This window comes from Phyllobates terribilis, unplaced genomic scaffold (genome assembly GCF_046119375.1).
Source record: "Phyllobates terribilis strain yellow unplaced genomic scaffold, ASM4611937v1 Scaffold_13__5_contigs__length_258822181, whole genome shotgun sequence".
Taxonomy (NCBI): domain Eukaryota; kingdom Metazoa; phylum Chordata; class Amphibia; order Anura; family Dendrobatidae; genus Phyllobates; species Phyllobates terribilis.
In genome coordinates, this window is record NW_027362773.1 from 28,892,854 (window position 1) to 28,912,572 (window position 19,719).

The following is a 19,719-nucleotide window of genomic DNA, read 5'->3' on the forward strand; positions in this document are numbered from 1 at the left end:
CACCCCCCCATGTGCAGCTCTCACCCCTCCATGTGCAGCTCTCACCCCTCCATGTGCAGCTCTCATCTCCCACCATGTGCACATCTCTCATCCCCCCCATGTGCACATCTCTCATCCCGCTCCCCCACATGTGCACCTCTCTCATCCCCCCCATGTGCACATCTCTCATCCCCCCATGTGCACATCTCTCATCCCCCCCATGTGCACATCTCTCATCCCCCCCATGTGCACATCTCTCATCCCCCCCATGTGCACATCTCTCATCCCCCCCATGTGCACATCTCTCATCCCCCCCCATGTGCACATCTCTCATCCCCCCCACATGTACACATCTCTCATCCCCCTCCCCCACATCTCTCATCCCACTCCCCCACATGTGCACATCTCTCATCCCCCTCCCCCACATGTGCACCTCTCTCATCCCCCTCCCCCACATGTGCACCTCTCTCATCCCCCTCCCCCACATGTGCACCTCTCTCATCCCCCTCCACCACATGTGCACCTCTCTCATCCCCCTCCACCACATGTGCACCTCTGTCGTCCCCCTCCACCACATGTGCACCTCTCTCATCCCCCTCCACCACATGTGCATCTCTCATCCCCCCATCACATGTGCATCTCTCATCCCCCCCACATGTGCATCTCTCATCCCCCCCCACATGTGCATCTCTCACCCCCCCACATGTGCATCTCTCATCCCCCCCCCACATGTGCATCTCTCATCTCCCCCGCACATGTGCATCTCTCATCTCCCCCCCCACACTTGTGCATCTCTCATCTCCCCCCCCACACATGTGAATCTCTCATCTGCCACCCCACACATGTGCATCTCTCATCTCCCCCCCACATGTGCATCTCTCATCCCCCCCCACATGTGCATCTCTCATCTCCCCCCCCACATGTGCATCTCTCATCTCCCCCCCCCCCACATGTGCATCTCACATCTCCCCCCACTTCTAGTTAATTGTATTTAAAAAAAAATAAAACTTGTTATACTTACCCCAATGCGATCCCTGCAGAATCCTGGCGCTCGTCCAAATCGCTGACACCAGGTTCTCCTGACTTCCGGCCATGTGACGGCGCCGTCACATGACCGGAAGTCAGGGGAATCATGAAGGCGCTGCCGCAGCGCTGGGATGTCCCGGACCCGGCGCTTAGCATGGGGCCGGGGGCCCCCTGAGGAGAGAGACGCACAAGAGGGGGGCCCCCAACGGGGCTCCGAGGGGGCCCCTACCGGCTGGGCCCCATACTGGAGTCAGGGCAGTCATGCCCTGATGGCGGCCCTGCTGGAGGCTGGAGGGGCCCCCTCTCCCTCGGGGCCCCCGTTCAATGAACGGGCTGCACGGGCGGTAGTTCCGCCCCTGGGCATACCCATATATTTCCTGGTATTCCAAAATTTCTGGTGATCAACACAGTCGAAGGCTTTGGTGTAGTCGATGAAGCAAAAATTGATCTTCTTGTTTTATCCTTTGGCCTTTTCCATTATCCATCTAATGTTAGCAATCACATCTCTTGCTCCTCTGCCTTTTCTGAATCCTGCTTATTCCTCTGGCAGCTCTTTATCAAAGTACGACTGTAGCCGTCTTTGTTAGATATTTCTATGGTTACTGAAGTACAATTATAAACATTTAATACATTTTTAACTAAAGTTTGACTGAAAGATCTAAAAATACTAAGGTGGCAAACTTTGTGAAATCTAAAATTTGTGTCAGTCTCAAAACTTTTGCCCACGATTGTACAGCTACTGTTCTGGGAATTAAAAGGAGGATTCTTCACAGTAAAACAGAATGCCACATCATCCAGGATATATGCCTGGGAGCATGCCCAGCAATAACACTCCGTTAAGTAATATCCTATATATAGTAATACAGTACAATGTAAGCCATGCAACACTTCTAGGTTCTATCTGAATGCCTAACAATTGAACACAGTAGTGGATCTGGTGCATGTGTTCCTTGAGCAGTACAATATAAAGCACCCAAAAAAGGTTGCCTCCAGTATGTCTGTGCCGCCATGTGCCCCCTTACAATATGGTATCAGTGATGGTAAAATGAAGAGCTTATAGAAGCATATATAGTAATATCCTTAACATTTTGGCTTGTGTTGCTTTGCAGGACCTGAGGACATCAGATGGGATTTGCACCAACAGGTTCGTTTTCTATTGGATTTTGTGCCATCCATATAACCAACATATATTTGTCGCCTCCATCTCGCTAATGTACATGCGATAGATTAGTGAAAAGTTTAGGACAGTAGGAAATAAATCGTGGCACTAGGACGACACTACACAGAACCTATTGGTAGTCTGGAACCATGGAGACACCAAGGTTTGCATAGAAGCTGTACACACAAGATGGTAATATATTTTTTCTATCAAGACTATTTGCCAAGTTGTTTTTTTTTTTTTTTTTTAACCTATTCCCACTTATGATGAAAATGTATATCATGGTCAAAAGTTAGTCGGACCAGTCATAGCGCTAATCATCCTAAAGGTAGAAGAAAAGCCAATTCCCGGCTGTGACCTCCTCACTCCTGTCACTGCTGTGTAGGAAAGCAGAGCATGACTATGCTCCATGTCAGCCAGTAAAAAAGTGATTTATCGCCATTAGTACCTTCCCTGATCATCCCAATGCCTCTAGTAATTGTGCCAGTGCCCCTGTAAATTTCATAGTGAACTAAACTCCTTCGATTGCTATGGTTTTTGCTGTAACTCTTTAAAATTCTTTTTACTTTTTGCATAAACTATTGTCAAAAAGCCCAAAATAGGATCTTACCGGTCGACAGATGTCCTATATGGCACCCCAATGTATAGGGATGTAACAAAGTCAAAGAGGTTTGACGACAAAATATGCTTAACCATTAAATTTATGAGTCTGGAAAAGGTTATAAATCCATTTCTAAAGCTTTGGGACTCCAGCGAACCAAAGTGAGAGCCATTATCCACAAATGGCGAAAACATGGAACAGTGGTGAACCTTCCCAGGAGTGGCCGGCCGACCAAAATTACCCCAAGAGAGCAGCGGAGACTCATCCAAGAGGTCACAAAAGATCCCATAACAACATCCAAAAAGCTGCAGGCCTCCCTTGCCTCAGTTAAGGTCGGTTTTCATGACTCCACCATAAGAAAGAGACTGGGCAAAAATGGCATGCATGACAGAGTGCCAAGATGAAAACCACTGCTGAGCAAAAAGAACATAAAGGCTCATCTCAGTTTTGCCAGAAAACATCTTGATGATCGCCAAGAGTTTTGGGAGAATACTCTGTGGACTGATGAGACAAAAGTTTAACTTTTTGGAAGGTGTATGTCCCATTACATCTGGCGTACAAGTAACACAGCATTTCAGAAAAGGAGCATCATACCAACAGTAAAATATGGTGGTGGTAGTGTGATGGTCTGGGGCTGTTTTGATGCTTCAGGTCCTTGAAGACTTGCTGTGATAAATGGAACCATGAATTCTGCTGTCTACCAAAAAATCCTGAAGGAGAATGTCCGGCCATCTGTGACCTCAAGCTGAAGCGCACTTGGGTTATGCAGCAGGACAATGATTCAAAACACACCAGCAAGTCCACCTCTGAATGGCTTAAGAAAAACAAAATTAAGACTTTGGAGTGGCCTAGTCAAAGTCCTGACTTTAATCTGATTGAGATGCTGTGGCATGTCCTTAAAAAGGTGGTTTATGTTCGGAAACCCTCCAATGTGGCTGAATTACAGCAATTTTGCAAAGATGAGTGGGCCCAAATTCCTCCAGACGGTTTTAAAAGACTCGTTGCCAGTTATTGCAAATGCTTGATTGGAGTTGTTCCTGCTAAGGGTGACCCAACCAGTTATTAGGTTTAGGGGGCAATCACTTTTTCACACAGGGCCCTGTAGGTTTGGATTTCGTTTTCCCTTAATAATAAAGACCTTCATTTAAAAACTGCATTTTTTGTATACTTGTGTTATCTTTGTCTTATATTTAAATTTGTTTTGTGATCTGACACATTTAAGTGCGACAAACATGCTAAAGAATAAGAAATCAGGAAGGGGGGAAACAGTTTTTCACACCACTGTATATGAGGGTAATGACACCCAGATTAACCCCCCAGAATACCCTACCCCGTGCTAAAAACTATTAGCAGAAGATCACGGAATAAACTAGTGTGTGATCTTCTGCGCAGGTGCCAGTGAGTCACGGAGACTCGTGGGAGGGAGAAAGTGAGAGGGAGGGAAGGAGGACCTTGGAGGGATTTCAACGTGCAGGCGCGAAATTACAGCACCGCAACAGGACACTGTGACGTACAGGGGAGAGGGGTACTATGATAATGAAGAGAGGAGGTGCGAATTCCTTATGGGTCCGGGGCTTGGAACAATCATTGCGATAAAGTCATAATATAAGATTTCAAAACATCAAAACTATTAATATGAGGCATACAGGTATGATTAGATTTCAATTTCTATCACCTGTATGGCCATATTAATAGGTTAGTTACGTCGCAGGGGTGACAGATTCCCTTTAAGATCTCTGCACCGGTGTTCAATGGGATTTAGATCCGGACTCATTGCTGGCCACTTCAGAACTCTCCACCGCTTTATTCCCATCCATTTCTTGGTGCTTCTTGACGTATGTTTGGGGTCATTGTCCTATTGGAAAGTAAAGATATAAATCACTGCACTCCCTATGAGTGTGCACGAGTAGGGGCCGAACCCTGGTATATCAGATCAAAGAGCCTCGGCACTCAATCGTCCTTTTGCAAGAGAAAATTTATTGACTTTGTGAAATAAATCTGTACACAGAAATAACACCAAAACGTTTCGGTCTTAGCGACCTTCTTCAGTTGACGGGTAATTCTGCGAGAGATGTGAGCAACAAGTGGGTCCCAATAGGGCTGCCTGCTGAGAAGCGCGTGGGGGCATGGACATCACAACGCGGTCTCCACCGCTAGTTGGAGTGTGGAGACCGCGTTGTGATGTCCATGCCCCCACGCGCTTCTCAGCAGGCAGCCCTATTGGGACCCACTTGTTGCTCACATCTCTCGCAGAATTACCCGTCAACTGAAGAAGGTCGCTAAGACCGAAACGTTTTGGTGTTATTTCTGTGTACAGATTTATTTCACAAAGTCAATAAATTTTCTCTTGCAAAAGGACGATTGAGTGCCGAGGCTCTTTGATCTGATTGTCCTATTGGAAGACCCATGACCTCGGACGCAAGCCCAACTTTCTGACACTGGGCACTACATTGCTACCCAAAATCCTTTGGTAATCTTCAGATTTCATGATGCCTTGCACACAGTCAAGGCAACCTGTGTCAGAGGCAGCAAAACAACCCCAAAACAACCCCAAAAGCATTTATGCTTACTTAATCGAAGTGCCATAGTTTATCAAAGTGCCACGGCAGTTAGATATGGCAGTTGCACAGGGCAGGAGACAAGTAAGACATGCAAGACAATTAAACAAACTTGCTTCCATGTCATCTGTTTTGCAAACAGTTATCAACATTTGTATTTGTGCCATTTATATTCTGGCTGCTACAATCATCCACATTCACCGTTCTCCCACAATTTCGGCACACTTCATCCATATTAACCCCTCTCTCCTCTCTTCTCCTATGTACAGCTGTCATGCTCTCTTCACAATGTTATACAACACAGATCCATTCATTCCCACCATACAACACAGGAAACGCTCTCACAAATCACTCAACCATCTGCTCACTCTCTGTATCTTCCTTCTGTTAGTTGCAGGTGATATTTCTCCTAATCCAGGACCCTCCAGTAATAATAACACTAACTCTTTCCCTGTTACTTTCAGAAACCCTGCTAATATTCCCTGCATATCTTCTGTCTCATTCAACTGTGCCCTTTGGAATGTGCGCTCAGCATGTAATAAACTCTCTTACATCCATGACTTTTTCCTCTCTAATTCCCCTCAACCTTCTGGCTCTCACTGAAACCTGGATCCAGCAGTCAGACACCACTGCCGCAGCAGCTCTCTCCTATGGTGGCCTACACTTCTCTCATACCCCGAGACCTGACAACAGATCAGGTGGAGGTGTTGGTCTGCTTCTTTCAACAAAATGTACTTTTCAGGTTATCCCCCCAGTACCCTCCCTTATCTTCCCTTCTTTTGAGGCCCACACAGTCAGACTCTACCGGCCCTTCTCCCTGCGAGTGGCGGTTGTCTATCGCCCTCCAGGTCCCTCCCATCAGTTCCTGGATCACTTTGCTGCCTGGCTTCCAAATTTTCTGTCCTGTGACATCCCCACTCTAATCATGGGAGATTTAACATCCCAATTGGTGATTCTCTTTCCCCATCTGTCGCTCATCTTTTATCCCTAACCTCCTCCTTCGGCCTTTCACAGCTTGCTAATTCTCCTACACATGAAGACGGGAACACATTGGACCTGATCTTCTCCCGGCTTTGTACAGTACATGACTTTACTAACTCTCCTTCCACTCTCTGACCATAATCTTCTTTCATTCTCTGTCAAGAACTGTGAGGCTACTCAAGAAACCCCCACTTTCCACACTTATAGAAATATACGCGCCATTAGCACCCAGAAATTTATGAAAAAGTAGCAATCATCATTGGCCCCAATCTCCTCCCTCTCATGTCCCGACTCTGCATTGAAGCATTATAATGAAATATTGCTATGCGCCCTGGATGAAACCGCACCTCCTACACAAAGAACACTTCAGCATAAACAGCGACAACCCTGGCACACGCCTCAAACACGTCTTCTCCAGAGGTGCTCCAGGTGCGCTGAACGGCTGTGGAGAAAATCTAATCTGCCTGAAGATTTCCTCCATTATAAATTTATGCTGAAAACATATAACTCTGCCTTCACCTCTCCAAGCAAACCTACTTTAACAATCTCATCATCTCACTTTCCAATAATCCTAAACGCCTCTTTGACACATTTCATTCTCTCCTCAATAAACAGCACAGGCCCCGACCACCGACCTCAGCGCTGACGATCTGGCCAATTATTTCAAAGAAAAAATTGACCATATCCGACAAGAAATTTTCTCCCAATCCCCAGACGTTATGCATGCTCTCCCCCGCCACATTGTATCTTGCTCACTTTCTGACTTTGAACCAGTCACGGAAGATGAAGTGATCAGGCTACTTGCATCTTCTCACCCTACTACCTGCACCAGTGACCCTATTCCCTCACATCTCCTTCAGTCCCTTTCTCCAGCTGTCACCACTCACCTAACTAAAATTTTCAACCTCTCCCTCTCATCTGGTATCTTTCCCTCTTCTTTTAAACATGCCAGCATACATCCATTACTTAAAAAAACATCCCTTGACTAGAACTGCACTTCCAACTACAGACCTGTTTCCAATGTTCCATTTATATCTAAACTCCTGGAACGCCTGGTCCATTCCCGTCTAATCCGCTATCTCTCAGACAACTCTCTTCTTGACCCTCTACAATCTGGTTTCCGCTCTTTACATTCTACTGAAACAGCCCTCACTAAAGTCTCCAATGATCTACTAACAGCTAAATCTAATGGTCACTACTCCCTGCTGATTCTCCTGGATCTCTCTGCAGCATTCGACACTGTGGATCACCAACTCCTCCTCCCTATGCTCTGCACTATTGGCCTCAAGGACACTGTTCTCTACTGGTTCTCCTCCTATCTCTCTGACCGCTCCTTCTCTGTGTCTTTCGCCGGCTCCTCCTCCTCTCTCCTTCCCCTTACTGTCGGGGTTCTTCAAGGATCAGTCCTAGGCCCCCTTCTTTTCTCCTTATACACCGCTCCTATTGGACAAACAATCAGCAGATTCGGTTTTCAGTCCTATCTCTATGCTGATGACACCCAATTATACACCTCTGCTCCAGACATCACCCCTGCATTACTAAGACCAGTGATTGTCTTTCTGCTGTGTCTAACATTATGTCCTCCCTCTGCCTAAAACTGAATCTGTCAAAAACTGAACTACTCGTATTTCCTCCCTTCACTAACCTACCTCTGCCCAATATTGCCGTTTGTGGCTCAACCATTACTCCCCAGCAACAAGCCCGCTGTCTTGGGGTCATTTTTGATTCAGATCTTTCCTTCACTCCTCACATCAAATCACTCGCTCGTTCATGTCATCTACACCTCAAAAACATCTCAAGAATCAGGACATTTCTCACCTTTGACTTGGCAAAAACTCTTACAATAGCTCTTATTCATTCTCGTCTCGACTATTGCAACTCTCTACTAATCGGTCTCCCTCTTACTAAACTCTCCCTTCTCCAATCTGTCCTTACTGCAGCAGCAAGGATCATATTCCTCGCCAACCGCTACACCGATGCCTCTTCCCTGTGCCAGTCATTGCATTGGTTACCAATGACTTAAAACTAAAATCCTCCATAATCTGAACTTCCCAAGATTTATCGCGTGCTGCGCCAATTCTTTGGAATGCACTACCCAGGACAGTTTGATTAATTCCCAATACCCACAGTTTCAAGCGGACCCTAAGAACCCATTTCTTAAGACTGGCGTATCGCCTAAACACACTATCTGTCCGTCCCAGTTTTCCCCCATATTAAAATCTTCTTCAATTTCAGGTTCATACCATCCATGTGCTTAATAGCCTCGGTCAGGACTGTACACATACTGGCAGGCGACCAGTCCATGTATTATTATTTATCCTATTTAGTATATCAAGGCTGCATTATATAATATATGTACATTCTACCTTTTGTGTCTCCCCCATTTCCTCATAGACTGTAAGCTTGCGAGCAGGGCCCTCACTCCTTTTGATTTGAGATATGCTTATTCTGTATTGTCTGTATAAGTCCCCCCTAAAATTGTAAAGTGCTGCGGAATATGTTGGCGCTATAAAAATAATTTTAATAATATTATTATCTTTGAACCTCCACCATAAATGACTGTAGATACTGTATTCTTTTCTTTTTAGGTCTCATTCCGTTTTCGGTAAAAAGTAGAATGATGTGCTTTATGAAAAAGCTCTATCTTATTCACATCTGTTCACAAGACACTTTCCCAGAAGGATTTTGGTTTACTCACATACATTTTGGCAAACTGCAGTCTAGCTTTTTTATATCAAATGGTAAGGTTTTTAATATTAAAGTTAGGACTGTTCCATAAGGGTTGCCGTGACGTGGCGGGATAGCTTTTACATTATTTTGATCAAAATTATGTTAACTAAATACCCTTTATTATTTATTATTATTTTTGCACTGTGCGATCTACCCATTTACTTCCAGTTATTTGGGTATTTTTCTTGTCTTTGGTTTTTCTCTGTGTCAGTAGTGGTGCCCTCCTGGGTGTCCTGCCATAGCGTTTAATTTCATTTAAATTTTGACGCATAGTTCACGCTGACACTGATTTCTTTGGAATTTGATTGGTGCTGCTTATCGACCATCCAGACTATTCTGCATTGCAACCTTTCAGCAAATTTTCTCTGCAGTCCACACCCAGGGAGATTAGCTACAGTGCCATGGTTTGTAAACTTCTTCATTATGTTGTGCACCGTGGACAAAGGAACATCAAGATCTCTAGAGATGGACTTGTAACCTTGAGATGGTTGACATTGTTCAGCAATTTTGGTTCTCAAGTCCTCAGACAGTTCTCTTTTCCTCTTTCTCTTCTCCATGTTTAGTGTGGCACAGACACACATTGTAAAGATTGAGTCGACTTCTCCCCTTTTTATCTGTTTCATGTGTGATTTTTATATTTCCGACACCTGTTACTTACCACAAGTGAGTTTGAACGAGCATCACATGCTCAAAAAGTTGTTTACCGGCAATTTTGGAAAGGTGCCATCAATTTTGTCCAGCCAATTTTTGGGGTTTTGCTTGAAATGATGTCCAATTTGCCTTTTTTTCTCTGTTTTTTGTTTTGTTCCAATACACATAAAGGAAATAAACATTTGTATAGCTAAACATGTGTAATTACAGTAATTTTCTGGGAGAGATACTTCATTTTCTGAAACAATTTCAAGAGTGCCAAAACTGTCGGCCACGACTTTACAAACAGTAAAAACAGTTATAACGGACTGACTGGGTGATTCTCAGTTAACTCACTCTGCAGTCAGTAATAGACAGTGCAACACAGAGGTTATAAAATAAATTTTTAATGAAACCCATCTGCAAAATGATTTTTAGATGTAAATACATTCATTTAATTGAAAACAAAATTGTCCCCAGATGGGCATCTCCATTAAGGCTCCACCAGGCTGTGTCTTTTTGGAGTTAAAATGGTTGCAAAATTGAAAATAACTGTAAATTCAGTTGTGCTCTTTTTTTTTCCAGAAATTTAGAGCTTCACTTAAATGCTTCTACTTCAGAGAACAGAGATGGAAGCTTAAAAGACAGACAATCATGGATGGAAGAACTTAAGAAGGTATGGCCGCTGCTGGACAGTTATCTAAACTTGGATAATTCTAACTCAAGACTCGATTGTTGTCTTGATTAGAGGAGCTTATGACTGCATCGCTGCCTCTAAGCAAGTCCACTCCAACGGCATATTTAGATGGGATGATAATCAAGAAACGAGAGTACTTATGATTAATGGCTGATCCAAAGCACTTGTTTGTTGGGTGATCAGATTTTTTATGATTGTTGTCAGCAGCACGTCACCCTGTGTAAACAGAAGATGTGCTACCGAAAAAATGATGCTATAAATGATCGTATTAATGATTGTTCTTTCCTGTACAGTTTTGCATGCCTGTGTGAATGGGCCAGTAAATGAGTACTGACCAATTTGTATTTAGCCAATCAGCGCTCGCTAACAAGTAGCTATCACTTGCTATAAATATGTATTTTTCTAGTCTGTTGTAAATGCCGCTGTTCTTCTGACTCTGACGTCATTTATTTTTTGTTCCTGCAGCTTGCCGTTCTTGAGATATCCCCCCTTTTCACCTTTGTATGAATTTAATATTTTATTTTATCAAGTGGGCATGGTCTGGAGAAGTTGAGGATCACACCCATTTGGCTAAAAATATACTAGATTTTTATTCAGGGAAGAGGGGGCAATATTTCAGGAATAGAGAAGTGCAGGAGCAAAATAAAAACAATTCCAGATTCCGGAGAACCACAGCTTTTATTATTCCAGGTAAAAAAGTTACATATTTATGGCAAGTGACAGCTCCTCATTAATAGCATTAAATCGGCCTCACCAAATGGTTGGCCAGTCTAGGCAAGGATTTGCTAGATCCAAGATTATGTAACATGGAGCGGGGCGGTAGCCGTGGGCGTGGTACTCGTCTCTTGTGCCCCGGCACATTACATGAAAGTGGGGGTCCTGGCTGGGTGTGTGTGCTGTGAGGGCGCTACGCCCATGCAGCCTGCGTGTAACTGATGTTGCTGGTTTGCCAGGACCAGATGTTTGACAGTTTGAGGATGGGGACCACCAGTTCTTTGAAAACGTAGTTTTACTGAGCAAAAGTCTGATGACAACTATATACATGAGGTAGCGGGCACATTTCTTCTTTCTTTCTTTCTTTTTTCCTTTCTTTCAATATCACAGAGCATCTCTATACATATTCTCTTCACTTCCTTCACTTCTCTGGTTCCAGTATCCACTAGTCTCACTTGTTTCTGAAAAACCCAGCCTAGTACTGCATTACAGTCTATGAAAGTCATCTTTTCCTCCCACGGTTCTGCGTCTTTTCCCTTTTAAAGTGATAATACCAATATGGCCGAATTAGCTTGTTGATTGTTGACGACTAAGAAACTCCTGCCCGGGACACTCACTTCATTTGACGTTCTAGCCATCCAGTACCAGGACCCGTTTCACTCCGTCTCCTAGTCCTCCTGTCAGTCCGCTGACCCATCTCACCTTGATCACTCTGTAACTCGGTTGACTCTTCCTCTCTCTCCCGGTATTCAGAATCTCACTATCCTCTGCTTTAACACTCTCTCTCTCGGCTAAGGGACACGCACGAACTGCGGCATTGCACACAACTGTGTCTGTCCCTTGCACCAGCCCCTCCCACTATGGGCTAGTCTCTACACTTAACTCTATTTTACCCTACTCACTATCTGTTGCTGGGCAGAACTCTACAATGCACCACAACACAATTTACATTATACATCACCCTCACAATAACACATGACATTATACACATTACACTTTACATTGTACGCAGCATTGATGTCTTCAAGGGGAAACAGGGCAGTATATCCATCTCCTTACAAATGTATCATAAGATTATTGGTACTGTGAACTATATTTGTGTTTTTATTAGGCAGTTAGAGGAAAAAGACAAGATAATCAAAAACTGACAACTCAGCTTAATGGCAAAGAGGGGTCTCTGCTACTGCTCCAGAAAGAGATAAAGACCCTCACTCAGGTAAGGTTTTATACAAGGATGTATGGCGGCTCGTAGCAAGGCTGTATTCACACATCCTTGAGACATTGATTTGTGTCCAGTTTTTTTCAGATAGCACTTGGAACCATAGAGTAGAATGGCTGCATTCATACATCTTTTAAAATCAAAGATCCATAGGACTCAGAGCGTATCATATTTTGATCCAATTTGGGGAACAGTCACTGCCAGTTAAAGGGAACTTGTGATGTTAAAAAACACAATTAAGCAGCTGATATGGGGTTAATCTGCAGGTTAATAGTGTTTTAAAGCTGTGCAGCTGCTGCACTGAAAGCCCCGCTGCCTGGAGGAATAACGTTCATTTTATTTCACCCTCCGGCTTTCAGTCATAGAGGCACGGCTGGCACTGCTTCAGTCACCGCTCAGTACTTAGTAAGCGGTGGCTGTAACCACAACCTGGCACTGACTGACACGCTAATAAAGTTTTTTGACTTGACTTCCCTTTAACCCCTCTACCCCTGAGCCTGTTTTCACCTTTCTGACCAGGCCAAATTTTACAATTCTGACCAGTGTGAAGTTATGTGGTAATAACTCTGGAACACTTCAACGGATCCCACTGAACCTGAGACTGTTTTTTCGTGACACATTGTACTTAATGTTAATAGTAAATTTAGGTCGATATTTTTTGTGATTATTTGTGAAAATATTTGAAATTTAGTGAAAATTTTTAAAATGTTGCAATTTTCAAACATTTAATTTTTATGCCCTTAAACCAGGCAGTAACACAAAATAGTTAATAAATAACATTTGCCACCTGTCTATTTTACATCACCTTTATTTTTTAAACATATTTCTTTTTGTTAAGAAGTTAGAAGGGTTAAAAGTTTATCAACAATTTCTCATTTTCCAACAAAATGTACAAAACCAATTTTTTTAGGGACCACATCACATTTGAAGTGACTTTAAAGGCCCTATATGAGATAAGATACCCAAAAGTGACACCATTTTAAAATCTTCACCCCTCAAAGTGCTCAAAACCACATTCAAGAAGTTTATTAACCCTTCAGGTGCTTCACAGGAATTAAAGCAATGTGGAAGAAAAAAATGAAAATTTCACTTTTTCCCACAAACATGTTGCTTTAGCTCCAAATTTAGCATTTTCACAAGGGTGACACTAGAAAATGGACAATAGAATTTGTTGTAAAACTTCTCCTGAGTACACCAATACCCCATATGTGGTGGAAAACTGCTGTTTGGGCGCATGGCAGGGCTCAGAAAGGAAGGAGCGCCATTTAATTTTGGAATGCAAAATTGGCAGTTTTGGCTACCAAAACTGATTTAATGAGCCATTCGCAGTTTCACTGTACGGTCCATGTGTACTTACACGTGCATGGCTTAATCTTTGAGACAAGCATATGCTACTGGCAGGATCAACCAGGTAGCCCCCCAACAAGACTGGACCATGGCTCGGTTGAAGAGCCCCTGAGGTGCCTAAACAATGGAAACCCCCACAAGTGACATCATTTTAGAAACTACACCCCTCAAGGAATTTATTCAGATTTTTGGTGATCACCTTGAACCAGCAGGTGCGTTACAGAATTTTTTAACATTGAGTCGTAAAAATAAAAAATCACTTTTTTTCCCAGTAAAATGTTGTTTTAGCCCCAAATTTTTTATTTTCACAAGTGTAACAGGAGAAAATGGACCACAAAATTTGTTGTGCAATTTCTCCTGAGTATGCCAATACCCCATATGTGGTGGAAAACTACTGTTTAGGCACACGGCAGGGCTCGGAAGGGAAGGAGCACCATTTGACTTTTGGAATGCAAAATTAGCTGGAATAGATAGCATACACAATGTCGTGTTTGCAGAGCCCCTGATGTGCCTAAACAGTGGAAACCCCCCACTAGAGGTGTGGTGAGCACCTTGAACCCACAAGTACGTCACAGAATTTTCCAACGTTGAACCGTGAAAGTGAAAAACATTTTTTTTCCCATAAATATGTTGCTTCAGCCCCAAATTTTAAATTTTTACAAGGGTAACAGAAGAAAATGGACCATATTATTTGTTGTACAATTTCTCCTGACTCTGAGTACGCCGATACCCCATATGTGTTTGGAGGCACATGTCAGAACAGCAGAAACCTCCACAAATGACCCCATTTTGGAAACTACACATCTTGAGGAATTCATCTAGGGGTGTAGTGAGCATTTTTAACCCTCAGGGGATTCACAGAATTGTATAACATTGGGATGAGTCAATGGAAAATTACCATTTTTTCCACTAAAATATTGCTTTGGCCCCAAGTTTTTAATTTTCAAAAGGAATAATAGGAGAAAATGAATGGTACAATTTGTTACTCAATTTCTCTCCAGGTCATCAATACCCCATATGTGGTTGAAAACTACTTTTGAGGTACAGTTCAAAGCTCAGAAGGGAAGAAGAGCCATATTGGAATTTTGATTTTTCTGGCATGTTTTGTAGATACCATGTCACACTGGCAGAGCCCCTGAGGTGCCAGAACAGCAGAACCCCCAAAAGTGACCCCACTTCGCAAACTACACTCCCCAGTGAATTCATGTAGAGATGCAGTGAGCATGCTGATCCCACATGTGCCTCACAGAATTTTAAACCATTGGACGATGAAGAAAGAATAGTTTTATTTACAGCTAAAATTTTGTTTTAGCCCCAAGTTTTTAATTTTTATAAGGGCTAATAGGAAAAAGTGTACCTCACAGTTTGTTGTGCAATCTCTCCTGAGTGCGCCAATACCCTTACATGCAACCAACAAATACTTTTCAGGCACAGTGGAAAGCCCAGAAGGGCATTATTGTATTTTTTTCCTTAAAATATATAGATTTAATGGTATAATATTTCTTTGTTCTTTATTTTGTGATTTTTTAAAAAAATATATTTTTACAATTGTTTTTAACTTAGTCCCTCTATGGAACTTTCACTGTTATTACTGTAGCGGTGTCCAAAGAACACCGCAAGGCAGATTCAAGTATTGGACAGCAGACGAAAAGACTGAAACAAAACTCCGGCTTTATTATGTACAAAGAAATTATATCCCGGGTTATTGAAATAACATTATTTGCAATAACGATGTTATCAACATGAACATAGGAAGATGTAGCTGGAGCGAGTCAAAAACTATACGTCCAGCTATGGCAAAGAAAGCTCAGAACAGACAGTGCACAACAACTTTCACAAACTACTCTGAGCTAAACCCCTATCTGGCTTTTCGCTAGTTGGGCCACGCTGCTACAGCGTCCTAGCTACAGCAAACTACGCTAAACCCTAACAATTCATGCTAATGAGTCACTCACAGTTGCGCAGATCAGGCGCAGATGGTGGCCGCCGCTTGTTCCTGGTGTGAAAGAGCTGGATGAATTCAGTTGAGTACTTTCCTTGTATATGGGATCTCCTTCTTGCAGATGGCAGGCAAACCTTGTTTCACTCTCACAGAAATGGCTGACACGCTGTGTTGTGTGTTATCTCAAGTCCTCAATCTCCAGGGAAAAATGTTCAGGAAAACTTGACACAGTCCTCAACAACAAAACTTGCTATAGTCCGTAATCTTCTCTTTCTATAGAGTAACAGTGTATTCTTTATAGTCTCTGCGATCAGAATCCTGCAGGAGTCTCTCCCTGTTACCTCAGACACACACATCCACGGGAGGTCTCTACTTCCTGGTTCTTCTCTCTCAGCACATACCAACCACAGCAGGGGGAGGCGACTAGTCCAAACACAAGACTCAGAGGGGAGCATGATGCCTTAAAGTCACAGTGTATTCAATGTCCAATAAAAAAGCCGATCCCCTACTTTACTCTGATCGCTGGTATTGCAATGCACCAGCACTGCAATGTATTATTCCTTTCAGTGCTGCACTGATAGAATGCTTTTTAGACCATGCTGCTTGCATGGTCTAAACAGACCACCGTCACTGGCAGACCTGGAGTTTGTCTTGATAACCTTGGGTTGCCTTGGCAACGATCGTCTGCCTGCAATTACTTCGCGGGGGTACCGATCTGAAGGGAGAGGGAGCCCCCTCTCTCTCACAGCCTTCTAAATGCTGACTTCGCTATTGATCACAGCATTTAGAGGGTTAAATGGCTCAGGGTGGTGAAAATGCAATGCAGGTGCCGGAATGCAACGCACAGAGACACAAGGCAAGAACAGTCAGAGATGATTGTAAACAGTTTTATACAACAGGTATACTGAAACAAGGGATTAGCAACAAGGGTAATGAACAGTGGTTTGAAATATCAGCAAAATCCGAAATTTCTCAAAGTAAGGCGCAGTCTCTTAAAGTAAGGCGCAGTCTCTCAAAGTAAGGTGATGCCCTCAATCATGGGAGACACCACGCAAGTTCTTTAACTGTGCATTTGGCCGTAGCGGGGGTCACCGGTTATTCCCGCTAGGCCGTGAGTCTCTTCCGGATAAATTCAATTAGATCACGTTGTGCTACTTTAGCCCCAACCGTTCCCCTCCCAACCTGAGTACATAAACCCAATTGTCCCCGGTACCGTGGGTGAACAGTGGAAGTGACGGCCCTGCTCACGTATGCAGCTCCTCTGCTTCCGCTGGCGTGACTTTCCTGGGGCAACCGTCTCTCAACTCCTCTCTGCTTGGCCGTTGGAGGCAGTCTCTCGAGCCTTGGATAGGGGGGTCCAGGCCTCGTCTGTCGGCGGGCGACGTCGGGTTCCGCGAACTCACTCAGCACCGCGATCAGGTTCCTAGTCCCCTCAGCAGGCACAGCACTCGGGTCACAACTGTGAGGGATCCGGAGCTCTTTTACCGGTGCCCGGCTGGAGCACCTCTCAGGCCTCTGGATTTGGCCTGTCACGCGGGGTTTCTCAGGACGCAGGGAGCACGTCTGCTCCTTTCTGCTGCTTGACGGCAAAGACCCCTCAGGTTTGGCGCGCTGGCCTCTTATCTCCTGGAACTCCTTCCTGGAAGTCACCTGATCGGGTCCAGCGTCTGAACCTGCCCTCCCTGCAACTTCCCTTGCATATTTTGGTTCCGCTTGACTGTATCTGGCCAGTAGATGGCAGTCTCGCTCCATCCTTGAAACGTCATGTTGAAGTCCTTTTACAAGCTTTCTTGCCTGTTCTACATTCCTCCCTCCTTTTTGCTCGCCAGTCCTTGGGCGAGTGGACTTCTCGCAGAATTGATGTCTACTTCCAGGCAGTGCAAGCTCAGACAGGAGTACACTTCTGCGTTTTCTGTTGGATTCGAGACCAGATAAACTCTTCCTGAGCATACCGGTTAAGAGGAATTCCGGCATTAGCCCGCTCAGTTCTGCGGGGCTCTTCTTGCGGAGGAGACTCCGGGAGATCCGAGGAATCAACTACTGGGGATTGCAAATCATTTCCCGACTCATTCTGAGTTCCACTCGGGAGTGGCACCAACGGTTCTGATGGGCCCAACTGCATTGTGGCCCATCCTTCTTCATCCCCCAAGGTTCCTGTATGTGGCACTTCAGCCAATACATCTGAGGGCCCAACTCCGTTACAGACTTCTGCTTCAGAGGAGCAAGGTCACAACATATTACGGTGCAACACCCTGGATGTTGCGGCGTCATCCCCTTCGGGCCTAACCTCGTAGACGGGGTTGTCTGGGTGAACCTTCCTCACCACCCGATATGGTATTGCCTCCCAACGATGGTCCAGCTTACTCCCAAATCGTTTAGCCCTCACCAGCACTCGGTCTCCTGGCTGAAGCGATCCACCTGCCGAACTGCATGCTCTACTTCCTGAAACTTCTGAGCAACCAGTCTTCCCACGGTATGGAGTCGACGCTGGTGTTCTCGAATCCAGGTACTTGGGCTACTGCCCGGGCCGGGGTCTTCTGAGTCTAGCTCCAGTTCGGTGATTTCTCGGCCACTTCTTCCAAACAGCAACATGTAGGGAGTGTAGCCGGTGGTTGCATGAACTTGATTATTATACACCCACACCAGCTCGGACACAAATTCGGGCCACTTCATCTTTTTGTCCGCTTCCAGTGTTCGCAACATTTGCAACAGGGTTCGGTTAAAGCGCTCGCATGCACCGTTCCCTTGCGGGTGGTAGGGCGTTGTCCGGGAACGGTCGATCCCATAGATGCGGTATAGCTCATCCTTCACTCATCCTTGGAAGCAGGCTCCCTGGTCAGAATGTATTTGCTTCGGGCACCCATAAATCCGGATGAAATCTTGACAGATGGCCTTGGCTGCGGCTTCTGCCATCTGGTCTTTAGTGGGCGTCACTACTGCGAACTTGGTGAAGTGATCAGTCATGACTAAACAGTGTCCATAACCGTTGTATGAAGTTCCTACCATCAGGAAGTCAATCATCAAGACTTCCAAGGGGGCAGAAGTTCGGATGGTCTGAATGGGAGCTCTTTGCTCCGGTGGCTTGTTCAACTCACACTGGCGACATGTTCGGCAGACCCCCTCGACTTCTTGCCGCAGTTGAGGCCAATACACCAGCCGTTGCAACCACCGGAAGGTCTTTTCTACTCTGAAGTAAGCACCTCTTCTATGAGCTTCTTGGGCTAGCTGTGTTACTAGCGCTCCTGGAACTACCACTTGCCAGGTAACATCAAACTCTCGAGGCAGCTGGATTCTTCGGCATAGCAAGCCGTCCTTCAGGAGGAGCCTCTCCCACTGGCCTAGGATTTGTAGGATAGTTGGAAGTGAAGCGGCTCTGGTTTCCTGGTCGGGTCTCTGATTAAGGGCGACCCATTCTCTCAACTTTGCTAGCTTCGGGTCGGATTGCTGCAGATGTATCCATTCGTCTCTTGAATGGCCCAGAATCTGAGTGGGCCTCGGCTCCTCTCTGGTCTGTTGGGCGTCGACCACAGCAGCGGCGAACTGGCTGAAATCCGGGATCTCGTCGCCTTCGAGCTCCTCATCTCTGTCCTTCTCCGGCTCTGCCTGAGTGACCCGGGACAGGGCATCTGCATGTGTGTTCAGGGCCTTGGACCGATAGGCGATTTTATACTGGAATTTGGACATCCTTGCGACCCACCGCTGTTCTAACGTGCCCAGTTTGGCGTTCTCCAAGTGGGCCAAAGACTTGTTATCTGTCCGCACTTGCACTTCTGACCCTGACAAGTACTCAGCAAATTTCTCGGTCATGGCCCACACCAGTGCCAGTAGCTCCAGCTTAAACGAACTGTAGTTGTCCGGATTCTTCTCCGTATCTCGGAGTGACCTGCTGGCATACGCGATCACTTACTCTTTCCCTCCTTGTACTTGAGCCAGCACTGCTCTCAGTCCATGCAAGTTTCCATCAGTGTACAACATGAAAGGCTGCGAAAAGTCAGCGTAGGCCAGAATTGGGGCATTTGTTAGCGCCATTTTCAATGCTCGGAATGCCTCTTCTTGTCGTGGGCCCCACTGAATGGGCTGCCGCTTGGCTCCCCCGGCCGTTCCTCTCAGCAATTCATTGAGTGGGATCGCAATCT

At 45.0% G+C, this 19,719-nt stretch overlaps 1 protein-coding gene across 3 annotated transcripts in view; it reads left to right on the forward strand.

Annotated features, from left to right (window-relative positions):
- The window catches only part of LOC141173687 (PRKC apoptosis WT1 regulator protein-like), a 177,778-nt gene that overhangs the window by 149,984 nt on the left and 8,075 nt on the right, over positions 1 to 19,719 (forward strand). For all 3 annotated transcript variants that reach the window (XM_073658017.1, XM_073658016.1, XM_073658018.1), the window contains 3 exons: positions 2,115 to 2,149; positions 10,250 to 10,340; positions 12,187 to 12,291. In XM_073658017.1, coding sequence (XP_073514118.1) covers positions 2,115 to 2,149; positions 10,250 to 10,340; positions 12,187 to 12,291 — 231 coding nt within the window. The remainder of the gene's footprint in view (positions 1 to 2,114; positions 2,150 to 10,249; positions 10,341 to 12,186; positions 12,292 to 19,719) is intronic.